The sequence below is a fragment of the Tetrao urogallus genome (genome assembly GCF_951394365.1).
Source record: "Tetrao urogallus genome assembly, chromosome: 13".
In the NCBI taxonomy this organism is placed as follows: domain Eukaryota; kingdom Metazoa; phylum Chordata; class Aves; order Galliformes; family Phasianidae; genus Tetrao; species Tetrao urogallus.
In genome coordinates this window covers 5,949,761-5,962,978 of record NC_136826.1, presented here as the reverse complement: position 1 = coordinate 5,962,978, position 13,218 = coordinate 5,949,761, and the positions used below count along the sequence as shown (strand labels likewise).

Below are 13,218 nucleotides of genomic sequence, written 5' to 3'. Positions count from 1 at the left end.
GTGCTGATATTTATGCTTGCCTGGAAACACTTGGCTGCCCTGATATTTGCTTGTGCTTCTACAGCACCAAGAGCTGGTGCTGCCCTCCTGGCTGCAGCAATGCCTGTTCTGGCAATGAAAGGAGTGAGCCTACCAGAAAGGTCAATGACCTGGTGGGAGGACTCTTCTTTCCTGAAGATGAGTGGTCTGATAAAGTTCAGATGTCCTGATGGCACTAAATGTGGTTCTCTGCACAGAATCAGGCACATCTCTGTACGTGTCCTCTCAAAACTGAGAGACTCCTCTGGCTCTGAGCGTAAGCTCAGAAGAGTGTGACTTTTCTAGCAAGAGTATAATTGGTATTTTAAAAAAACATTAATTTCAAAATCTAAAATTTGAAAGTCGCTTAATATTTGAAGAAGCTTGTGTCTTATGAGCAGATTTCCATATACAACTTCACTGTTATTTTCATGACACAAATCAAACATGCAGTACAGAATGGCGTGGCACCTATAATAACTCTGTATTGCAATGGCTGCTTCGTGCACTGTTATCCCAGGCATTAAAAAACTTAGAGCAAAGTGGGGAAGAACACTTCAGGGTGCTGTCTGGCAAAGATGAGAGATTAGGAACATCAAGACTGGGAGAGGAGGATGAAGGATTATTATTTTCATAAAGTATCAGAGGTAACTGTCACAATCGGTAGATACTGGCATCTAGGCTGATGTCAAGCCCTGCTGGGAGGGGAACAAGGAGAGGAGGAGCTCGTTGCTTAAGAGATTTCTGCTTTTTGATGTGGTTTAGATTTGAGCTTGTTAACCATTAATGTCTGTGTATTGCCATTGGATAAAGAAGAGATATCTCTTTCAAGTATAAAGTAACACTTCCATCTTTATCTGAATGTTCATTTCAGACAACATTCCTTATGTTGCCTGACTGTTTTTGCTACGCAATGCCTGTTCACCATGTGATAGCATAAGACAGTGGTTTTGCTAAAATCTACTGAAATCCAAGGCTGTTTTGTAAATAGCATATTCTCTTCCTTATAAAAACAGTGATCAAGACTTCAGTCTGATCCATTACGAATCCCTTGAGGCACAGTGTAAGGTCAGACTGGACAAGCCCAGAAAGGTCCTGGCCACTGAGCTTGTTAATGGTGCTTATTATCAGGCAAAGAAAACAGCTGCTGCCAGAGACGAGCGGTCAGGCGTACAGAATTGGGAATTCTTGTTTCTGCACTGGTCCAGTGCTGAATATTTCAGTGTCATAAAAAATTGTTGAAGTTTTCCAACTTTCTTTTCTCACTGTTTTTATTTCCACTATTAGGAAACTAGTTGACGAACTTGACTGAAAAACATGTTTTGAGGAAGCACTAAAAACGGACAGCAAAACGATGGGTGGCCTTTTAGACTGATGAACCAAGACTAGACTTACAGCCCAGGTCTGACCTCAGCCACACCACTTGCCTGAAAGGGATATCAGACAGTTATTCTAAACTGACTGCCTCTGAACTTGGTCTTCCCTTTTTTACTTGTATATTTAATGCAGAGACATTCCCAGTGTTTGGTAGGTTGCCCTTTGCAGGAAAAGTTAGGCTGATTTATGCCACCTGATTCTCAAAATTGAAAATACCATCCGTTGCTTTCCTTTTCAGTGGAAAAAGAAGCTCAATTCTTCTGAGATCCCTTGACTACTGGCAGCCAGTTTGTAGTGGTTACAACTTGCTAAACAGTACAACCAAACAGCTATGGTACACGTGCAGACTGACTGCACAGCTCATGTGCAATGAGTCTGATTTGTCTGGAGTTCTTCCTTGTATGCTGTGTATCCCCATGCTGTCATGCACGTTCCAGTTATTAATAAAGATTTGAACTCATGACTGATTAAATGCTGAGACTTCTGATGTCCTTATAGCTGCTGGTGGGTAGCCTGTCATACAAAGCTCATTTGAGGTCTGTGTTTACAACATTAAGTGTTGAACATCCTCCAGCCTCAAGTAAGTTCTACTACCTTAACACAACACCTCTTCTCTTAGAGCATCACTGTCTCAACAGTAGAGAGAGCATATTACAAGAAAATATTGGCTTAGTGGCTGGAAAATGATTTATTTTCTAATAGAAAATGATGTTTCTCCAGAAATTGAAATATATAAAATTTTAGTCTATTAACATGGCACTTTAACTACATTCTTTTCCCTGGATTGTCAAACTAGCAGTAGCTGTAGAATGGCATGAAGTTCAGAAGTCTGAAGTTCCACAGAAAATGTAGTTATTGATGAGTGAAACATGGAGGAAGTAAGGTAGGTATTTCAGAACAGATGGCAACATTCATCGATCCAAAGTGATCTTAGTAACGAATGCCTGCTCAGTGTCCATGTTGACTATACCAAAATAATCTTTGGAGGACTTTAATCCAAGATCACCAGTTTTATTTTTATATTTATATATATTAATGGCAGGGGAAATAACCAATGAAATGGTTGTATTCTAGGTTTTGACCTATGATACTTCTTTGGATGCTTTTCTGATAGTTAGCTGGGACTGCTTTTTAGTATGTATTACTGCAGTTATTCAATGAATTGAATTGAATTGAATTGAGTTGCTGCTTTGGTTTTGCCTAAATTTTTGTGGAGGCCGGTAACAAGTGGTGTCCCCCAAGGGTCTGTCTTGGGACCGGTGCTCTTTAACATCTTTATCAATGACATCGATGAGGGAATTGAGTGCACCCTCAGCAAGTTTGCTGACGACACCAAGCTGAGTGGTGCGGTTGATACGGTGGAAGGAAGGGATGCCATTCAGAGGGACCTCGACAGGCTGGAAAGCTGGGCCTGGGTGAACCTAATGAGGTTCAACACGGCAAAGTGCAAGGTTTTGCATTTGGGCCGGAAGAACCCCAGGCACCTGTACAGGCTGGGAGGAGTGGTCCTTGAGAGCAGCTCGGCAGAGAAGGACCTGGGGGTCCTGATGGACGAGAGACTTAACATGAGCCAGCAGTGCGCTCTGGCAGCTCGAAAGGCAAATGGGATCCTGGGCTCCATCAGGAGAGGGGTGGTCAGCAGGGACAGGGAGGTGATTGTCCCTCTCTACTCGGCTCTTGTGAGGCCCCATCTGGAGTACTGTGTCCAGGTGTGGAGCCCTCAGTACAAGAAAGACAGGGAGATTTTGGAAAGGGTCCAGAGGAGGGCGACTAAGATGATCAGGGGGCTGGAGCACCTCTCCTATGAGGACAGGCTGAGGGAGTTGGGCTTGTTCAGCCTGGAGAAGAGAAGGCTGTGGGGTGACCTCATTGCAGCCTATCAGTACCTGAAGGGAACCTAAACCCAGGAGGGGAGTAAACTCTTCAAAAGGGCTGACAATAGCAGGACTAGGGGAAATGGATCCAAGTTGAAGGAGGGAAGATTTAGGTTGGATGTTAGGGGGAAGTTCTTTACAAGGAGAGTGGTTGGGCCCTGGAACGGGCTGCCCAGGGAGGTTGTGGATGCCCCGTCCTTGGACGTGTTCAAGGCCAGGTTGGACGGGGTCCTGGGCAACCTGGTCTAAATGTGTATGTTTGGTGGCCCTGCTAGGCAGGGGGGTTGGAACTACATGATCCTTGAGGTCCCTTCCAACCCGGGTGATTCTGTGATTCTGTGAAATCCTCATCAAAGACAGTGGGTCAGCATCTTCTGTAGCAACAGGGTTAAAAGGAATGTGTCTTTTCTGACCCATTTACTCTTTTTTATATTGTCAATAGAGAGATCTCTCCAGTCTCCACACTGTGAGAGCTGAGAAGGCAACAACTGTAATTTTTCTTTGAAAGAGCTCCTGCTTTTGTTACACCTGGCTGAGAGGATGTGACTGTTTCCTGAGGTGAATCTGATCTGAAGAACGGATTCTCCAATTACTGTTCATGAGCGAAAAGTAATACAGGATGTAATACTAAATGTAGAGAAGGAAGGTTCTAAGGGAAAAAGGCAGGGAGTAAGGCTGTTGTCTTGTAAGTTCAATGAGGGAAAAATGTTATCCTCAAACAAAAGTGGCTTTACTCTAAAAGCTGAGTAGTAAGTGCTGCAGTGCTGTATCGTGGTGGTCTAAAGCATGGCAAAGTAAGATGGGGCAGCAAGAGATACTGTAATATACTTGTAGGAGAATGCATAGGGGCCAGACAGTCCTTCATCACATGTTGAGTTACTTCTGCAATGAAAGAGCAGAGAGCTCTCAGACCTTCAGTAAACACTTTGTTGCTGAGGTTCAGGAGAAGGTCAGTCCTAGGGCAGATCAGTTGTACCCGTTCCAGCAACTGTTAGTGTTCTGGATGAGAGCAGCTCCAGTGTTCCAAGGGTCAGGTGAAATCTAGTGGCAGCCAAAATACACACCATGTTGCCCAGTATTTGTTTTTTTTTCTCTTCACAAACACTGATTCCAATCTTCCCTAAATACATGTGTCCTGTAGGCTGGGCAAGGCTGAAAATCGTGGCCTTTACTGAGTATTAGTCACAACTAAATTGAACGTGGAGAAGAAGAATGCTATAAAAATGTTTGTAATGCATTTAGTTTTATAACAAGATTTATTGAAGAGGAGGGAGTGTTGAGAACAACTATTTCCCAATCCCCAAATAACATATTTTACATGTGGCTGGAGCAAACTGGTATAGTTTCCCTTGCCTGTGTATTGGTGGATTTCTTTTTAAGCTGTATTGGCATTATCTTGCTTTCAGGAACAGATGTTGCTGGAGGATGAGCATGAAGTTGACAGAAGAGTTATGCAGCGTGAGCTCAGTCTGTACAGACAGAAACTGGAAACTGGAGGACTAAATCTGCATTTTGTAGATTTACAAGCTGTAATGGGACAGATTGTAACAGCTACTTCCAGACTCTGTAAGGGTTATTTCAGTTGAAGTCATACCTGACCTGTTTCCTTTTGAAGGAAGTGTCTCTGAGAGCTGTCCTCTAAGAGGGTAGAGCTGTACCACAGTGCATGACTGTAACTCAAGAATTCTCTTTTTTCATTCCCTAAACAGTCTTCTCAGACAAAACAAGGTTGCAAAAGGCTTTTTGTGTATGTTGAAATACGTAGGACAGTTGAACTCAATTATTTTTCTTTCTAGGGCTAACTGCTATTGCCTTGGCAAGGGATTTCTATAAACATCCCAGCACATCTGGGATTTATTATTAGATAGACAATCTCTTCTACCTCTAAAGATACGTAGCTTCAAAATAAGTGTTCTCTGTGCTACCCTCATTTAGGTGTGGCTGGTTCATAGTTAGCAGTAGATGAGATGAATTTGTGCCTCCATATTCTGGAAGAATTGCCCTTCACACTTCTTTTCCCTTACTTTCCTACACAAAACTCACTCTTTGCAAGAGCTGGTTTGGTATGATAGGAGGACAGGAGAAAAGAAAATGGGAAAGATTATCATTTCTGACATAAATCAAACTGCTTTTAAAAAAAAATGAAGGCAATGGTCTACCAGGCTCAAGCAGATCAGAGTGTTAGCATCAAGGAAAGATCCTGTCTCTGTATAAATAATGTTGGATTATTTTTATTATGTTAGGAGCAATTTTTTAAACGGTCCTGAAAAAAGTCAGCTCTAAATGCTACAGAATCCTTTGAAAATCTTATCTGCAAACACTGTAACTGCTTTTTTCTTCTTCCCTTTCACCAATTTTTTTTTTTTTTGTCTGAGACAATTCACAGTCCCTAATCCATTAAAAAATGATCTTTCCCTTTTCTCATCTGTAGGAGACTTTGTAATGCTTTACAGTGCACTTTCAGTTATTGTCTGTGAAGATACACAGTGAATTAATTAACCCTCTGAATGTCCTTCTCTATGTTTACAATCAGTATGGCTCATTTAGTTAGTTCATGGACTTATGCCAACATTATGCCAACAGATGCTTCATCAGAGCTAAGGGTAACTTTTTCCTTTATCTGGATTCCTGAAAATTCCAAGTAGCCACAGTGAAATGAATTTAATGCATGAAGTTATTCAGTTTTCTCCTGCACTTCAAACCATTCCATAGATCCAGTGAAGTGGAAGTCCATTGTCTCCTACAGCTGACACTGTTTTGAAATTTCGTAAAGATATATTGTAGCAAAGCTGTCATCTTTCATGCTTGTACAACAATCCAAACATTTGTGTTTTAGTGAAATTCCAGACCTCAATTTATCATTCCCAAGCTGATGTCGGTTCTGCATAGATTTCACTTGTTCTGGTACTGCTCAGTATGCTCGTTACTGTTTGAGTAGCAGTCCAGGCACTGGACTGCTATAGGACACAGACTGGTATAGATTCACAATCCTGTCAACAGGATTTGGAACGCAAACTTATCTTGATGTCTTGGTAAAATAGTGTGAAAAAACAGAATGAAATTCAGCATCACTTCATTAACGCAAGCAAGTACAATGCTTTGGTGTTAAGTAACTTCATGGCTAAGTTAGGGAGAAGGAACGACCTAGGCAGCAAATTCATAGGAAAAGATCAGAGGAGGGATCAGTATGAATACAGCCCAAATACGTGAAACTGAGGTGAAAAAGACAGAAAAAATGGCACCCCATTTTTAGTAAGCAGGAGCTATGTGTACTGCACATAAACAGGCCTTGTTTGGTGTTCTATATCTGGGCTTGGCTGCCACATTTCACCAGTGATATAAGCTGTGCAGTGCTAGATGTTGGATAGTTGGAGCCCATATGGTGCAACAAAAACTGGAATTGATGTGCATAATTTTTTTTTTTTTTTTTTTGTATATAGATGAAAGTCTGGTTGCTTGGAGCAACTAAAAGTGCTCTAAGATCCTCATAAAGAGTGGAGAACAATATAGTTAAGTACCATATTTCTTTCTTTGTTGAGGGAATTGTGGCTTAGGGAGCTAATTCTGTCTCAAAAGTACTCTTTAGAATGTGCAACATTGCATAAACATTGGTAGCATTCAGCTGGCAGCTGACTGTTACTGTGCATCTCACCTAAGTCACACCGTGACAGCTATCACAGAAGCTAGTGTAATATATGTGATTAATGCCAGGAGAAGCTGAGGCAAATGTCATTTTCTTTCACGTGTTAGTCTCAGATGTCCAGGTCTTCTATGCAGTTTCAGAATCATGTCTTTACCAAGCAGGATCCTGTAGAATGTAAGGAGTGTGCTGGAAATGGTGAGGTGCTGCCTCTGAGTTCTGCTGTTCCGTGTTTGCTTTGGTCTGCAGTGGTCTGCACATGCTAATCTCACCCATATGTCTGGCGTTCAGTGCGTACTGCTCTCTGTTTTTAATCTGAGGACTATGTAAGATATGAGGCGTATTTCCATTAGAAAAAGAGATAGTTTAATGTGGTTATTTTTGGCAAAGAAAACCAAAGAAGGTATTTGTAATACATGGTAGTGCTTAATTTCTTGCAAAACTGATGAAAACTTTGGCTTCTTATATTGAAAGCAAAGTTTGAACAACTTTAATCGTGGAGGGATCAATTTATCCCTTGTTTATTATAATAAAATAACATTTTGAAAGGAAAAACAAACTAGAAATCATCATTACAAGACCTAAATATGAATTGGATATAAAACTTGACTCTACCCATGATGAATTTGAAATTTGTACTCCCACCATGAAGTGAAGGCCAACTGTCAACAGATACCAACCTCTGCAGCAGGAAACTGTTTCTATACATCAGCTGAAATTACCATTCCATATCAGCATCAAGGCAGGTGAACAAACCTGTCCTTTCTGTACATGGTCAGATTTTATCACACTCACGATTTTGTTATTCAAATTTTTTAGCAAGATTTGTTAATAAGCTTTGAAGCTGTCTCTGAAACTACATATAAGACCTACTGGCAGACAACAATGCCATGTAATGATCAGTCAGTTGGTTCCCAAGAGGCATTTAAAATTTTTACCAACTGTTATTTAATAAGAAATGCCTCATGCAGAAAAAAAACCCCACAAAACACAGACACTTATTCTTAGAAAAACAGCATCAGCTCCATGCACTGTGTACAGTGAGCCACCACAGGCTGCCATCTGCTAAACCTCTTCAGGAAAACAGGCTTCCAGCTCAGCAGTGATATTCCTTTTGTTCTCAAAAAATAAGTTCAGATGCCATTGTTTTGTCACAGTCCCATCAAAGGGAAAGCTGAGAAGTTTTGATATGCCTTATATTTTGGGATGTAATGTCTGTAATTATCAAAGGACCGTGAGACCTCAACAGGTGAAGAGCACAGCTCCTTATTCTACTGCTAGTAACAAACTGGAGAGACTACAGTAATTGTGGAGTCTTCTACAGTATTGAGGTGAGATGAGTTATTTTTTCTGCATTTCTAATGCCAAAGTATGAGATAATTTCCTTCCAACAGTGTTGAAATTTAGGGTTATTATACTGCGAAAGAACAGAATTTCTTACTTCTCTTCCATCTTCTTAAGTGGTCAGGAAAAGCAGTGATTCAGATGGAGAGCATCATGAGCAATCTTAGAGCTGGCTCCGTGTCAATTATGGGATGTTAAGATTAGCTGGTTTTTGAAGTTTTACTTGGCCTAATCTGAAACTGTGAGGCCTTATGTGTATCAGTTTAGAAGAACCCCTTCTACCCAGAGTAATCAAGACAGAATTACTGCAAAACGCACCCTTGTAGCTTTCCTGTTCGATGATACTTAGAAGTGTTCCTTCTGGTGCCTTGGTCTGGAGGCCATCATTGCTCCCCTTGAGAAAGACATAGGAAAGGGAAAGCTATGGAGGAGCGGGGACACATTACAGCAGGAGTCAACTATGCTTTGGTGAGAATCTGCACGTAAATAGAAATGGAGACAGGAAAGCAATAGGGGAGGAGGCAAAGTGGTTCAAATAAGAGCCAAATCAACGAGAGAAAGGAGACCCAGAGACTGTAGGGTACATTTCAAAGATGTATTTTCTATGTTTTTCAGTGCTGGGTGGAGGCGTCACTGCAGCAGCTCATGCTGCCTGCAGAGGAGGGTTTCCAGGATGGCAGCCAAGGGACTAGCAATGACAGAACATAAGCTTTCCAGCTACTTTCTTTGATTTTTTCTTTTTTTTTTTTTGTCAGAACCTTTCTCTGTAATGCTTCCTCCTTCTCCTTTCACTTATTTTCAGCTGCTCATCAGCTTGCCCTAATGTCAAATAACTCTAATAAATACTAAATGCATTCTAGTCCTCAAATATCACTGCAACTGAGAGAAGAAATAGGAACTCTGGCAAAAAAAAAAAAAAAAAAAAAAAAAAAGCCCAAAAGCAACTGGCTGAATTCTGACCTTTAGATAAGCCTATATAGTCTATACATTAAAAGTTTAATAATCCCATATACCCTGACTTGTAAATGTACTCTGTGTCAGGATGCTTTTGAGTTTCCTGTTACAGAAACTTGGTGTTTTGACAGGGAGAACAGCACATGTGAATGAGTAGAACACGTGTGGAGAGGGATAGCTGTGATCATCCCCAGTAATCTCTGATTTGCATTGTTAGGATCTCTGTCAAGACCCTTATCTGTTTGTGAATGGAATCAGCTCTCATGACTTGCACCAAGGCAGCTTGGGGAACTGCTGGTTTGTGGCTGCATGCTCCTGTTTGGCACTGAGGAAGGCGCTCTGGCAGCAGGTAGGTGACCAGTGTACTTGCTGCATGAAGGGGCTAATATGACTTGGATGAATGGTGAATGTTGGTGCATTCAAATCCTCCCTTTCATTAGAAGTTCATTTTTTTCAGTTATGAGACCTCCCAACCGCCTGGTTAAATTGAACACCGAAGAAAAGATGCAGCAAAGCAATGGTCGTTCTCTGCAGATCCATTCAAATATTACTTTTCTAACGGTGTCTTTAAGATAGGCTATCTTTGCACAAAATTAACTATCTTTTTCACTGCTTCATCTATTTGAGGTCAGCTGCTGATGAAACTGAATACCAGCCCAGTGCATGTGTCAGCGCACTCAGCTCTCTGAATAAATCTTAACGTATTTAGTGAACTTTCCCTCACGTTGTTTCTTAGGTGATTCCAGACTTTCAAGAACAAGAATGGGACCCTAAAACACCAGAGAAATATGCTGGAATTTTCCGTTTCCGTTTCTGGTGCTTTGGAATATGGACAGAGGTGGTTATTGATGATCTGCTGCCAACAATTGATGGGACATTGATCTACTGCCATTCCAATGTGGAAAATGAATTCTGGAGCGCATTATTGGAGAAAGCTTATGCAAAGTATGAGCCAGTTCATTGTCCTTTTAGACCTCAGTGCTGTCCCTTCTATCTGCTTATTTCCTCTCTCAGCTTTATCATACTTTCAAGGATTTTAGGCTTGCTCTCAGTAGAGAACCTAAGAGGTTGAAAATTTCAATGCACTTTACTTTAGCGGCCCAAAGCCTTAAAGACCTTTCCACTCCTTTCTTAGCAAGGGTTTATCTGCAATTTGCGGTTTTGCTTAGTTTTGTTTTCCCTGGTGAGCCACAAATACATTATCTAAATCCATCCAAAGTAGAGCACTTCTAAAAGCACAGAATAAAATGAATTTAAATGTTCTATGTTACCTCAAGGTTGGCTGGATCTTATGAAGCCCTGGATGGAGGTAGTGCTGCAGATGCAATAGTGGATTTTACTGGAGCAGTGGCAGAATCTATTGATTTGGTACAGGGAAAATACAGTGAGACTATTTCAGAGCAGATGAAGCTGTTTGAAGATTTGCTGAAAGTGCATAAAAGAGGCGGGCTGATCAGCTGTTTCATCGCGGTATGTATGGCGAGCTGGATTTTTGGAGTTTCTTTTAATGAACTTTCTTACCTGGAAAAATGTGCCTACTCGATAAAAGTATGTTCTGTGTGACATTCATTTGTATGATTTGGAAAAGCTTTGTTTGGAAAAAGCTATCAAGGTGCCAGTGCTCTCAGCCAACTACAATTCCAGGAGTCACCAGAATCACAAAATCACAAAGCTATTTGTGCTGTTGGTCACTTTACTCGGGATCTGAAATACCATTCTTTGTGAATGGTCACAGTTGTGTATTGACCCAAGGTTAATGCACCTAGAATGCCCTAATTTACAGGCCAGTTAGCAGCATTCCATTTCTTTACTGCTTAGGGAAATTCATTTCACAGAATCGTAGGGTTTGGAAGGGACCTTCAGAGATCATCGAGTCCAACCCCCTGCCAAAGCAGGTTCCCTACAGCAGGTCGCACAGGTCGGCATCCAGGCAGGTCTTGAACATCTCCAGAGAAGGAGACTCCCCCACCTCCCTGGCAGCCTGTTCCAGTGCTCCATCACCTCACCTAAAGAAGTTCTTGTGCACATTTGTGTGGAATTTCCAATGCTGCAGTTTCCGGCCGTTTCCCCTTGTCCTGTCTCGCACACTGCAGAGAAGAGTCTGGCCTCGCCATTCTGCCCCCCACACCTTAGATATTTATAGACCTGGATCAGGTCCCCTCTCAGTCTTTCTTTCTCAAGGCTGAACAGACCCAGTTCACTCAGCCTTTCCTCATAGCAGAGATGCTCCAGGCCCTTCACCATCTTGGTGGCCCTCCGCTGGACTCTTTCCAAGAGATCCCTGTCTTTTTGTACTGGGGAGCCCAGAACTGGACGCAGCGCTCCAGATGAGGCCTCACCAGGGCAGAGCAGAGGGGGAGGATCACCTCCCTCGACCTGCTGGACACGCTCTTTTTAATGCACCCCAGAATGCTATTGGCCTAAAAAGGCCAATGGGCCAAAAAACCACAAGGGCACACTGCTGGCTCATGGCCAACCTGTCATCCACCAGGACACCCAATTTACAGAAAGCTGTTCTCTCAGCACTAAGTTGCTGAGTCTTCTTGACTCTGGCTGTGAAGATAAGTCATCTTGCTAGTGTAACACTGGAGTCGGTATGAAGGCCAAGATCTGCTTGAATTTCCCCATCTGTAAAGCAAAGCTTGTGTTCCATTTCCAGTGTCTGTCTGTAGTGTTTAAATGGACCCTCAATTGGGCTGATTCATTCTGAGACTTGCATGATTGTCATGGCTGTTCTGCAATTACCGAGAATAGCAGGAAATAGCTGTGTTTATAAATTTTCCCCATCTGTAAAGCAAAGCTCGTATTCCATTTCCAACGTCAGTCCGTAGTGTGAGTACTAAATGGACTCTCAAATGCTGATTCATTTTGAAACTTGCATGAACGTCATGGCTGTTGTGTGGTTACTGAGAATAGCAGGAAATAGCTGTGTTTAGAGATGCCTATGAATCTTACATGTCTAGCTATGCCTGGCCACACACTGCCCTGTGCCAATGCCATGCTACCAAAGGTGAACACACCTGGTCCCTTGTGGGGAGTTAACTTGAACCTGAGAACTCAGCTAGGATAGGAGTCCTGAACCATCTCTCCCAGCAGCATAAGACAACAGCTCAGAAGCAAACTCTTTTATGTCTTTGGTGTTTGTTTTACATTTGTCACAAGGTCAGAATTTGTATTTAAAAATACAAGTCTGGTTTGCTTGGATTAGGCTGGCAGACCAGACTTACCAGTGTGACTGTGTTTATGAAAGAATTCATTAGTGCCAAATGCTGAGTCAGTTCAGTTTCCTAACATGGATCTGTTAGGGGTAGACAAAATCTAGGGACTTTTATTTTAGAAATCAATTAATGAGACAGTTGTAATCCCTTCACGTCTTCCTGGCATTATATTTCTGCCTGTCAAATTAAATGCAGATGTCTCTAAGCTTGATTACGCAGGGGCTGTTCCTAGTGGTTTGGCTTGACTCATCTACATTTATCACTTTTTGATAGATATAGTGTACACATAATGAAGCTTGCTAGATATAGAATATTTAATCCTTGAGTGGCTTCTCTGCTAACCTAAACACATCATCATTTTCCTCATATTACAAAAAACAGCTCTGATCTTCACTGCTCAGATGTTTGAAGAACAGATGTTTAAATATCTCAGCTAAATAAATAAATAAATGGCCCCAGAAGAAAGACAGCCCAGCAGTTGAGAAAGGCCTGGAGGATAATAAAAACAGCAGAGAATATGCAGACTCCTGTACTGTGAAAGAATCTTGTTTGCTTTTACTTGTGAAAAATGCAAGTGGAAGTGTTACACTGGAGCAATCCCAAACCCTTTGGAAATGTCTGCCGGTCTTGATGTAACACGTGCTGATTCTTTAGGAGCTGTTGATGGTGAAAGGCAAAGAGGTCTGGGAGAGAGTCTCACACTTGCAAGAGCATCTGTCTTTTCTGATTTGATGTAAATTTATCTTCTGCCTTTTTTTTTTTATTTTTTTCTGATTTCTTCTCTTTGGGAGTG

General features: G+C 41.7%; 1 protein-coding gene across 1 annotated transcript in view; it reads left to right on the top strand.

Moving 5' to 3' along the window:
- CAPN6 (calpain 6) overlaps positions 1 to 13,218 on the top strand; it is a gene marked incomplete at both ends in the record, with an annotated part of 47,914 nt that overhangs the window by 17,236 nt on the left and 17,460 nt on the right. The window contains 3 exons of the mRNA XM_079542122.1: positions 9,425 to 9,556; positions 9,944 to 10,152; positions 10,485 to 10,677. Coding sequence (XP_079398248.1) covers positions 9,425 to 9,556; positions 9,944 to 10,152; positions 10,485 to 10,677 — 534 coding nt within the window. The remainder of the gene's footprint in view (positions 1 to 9,424; positions 9,557 to 9,943; positions 10,153 to 10,484; positions 10,678 to 13,218) is intronic.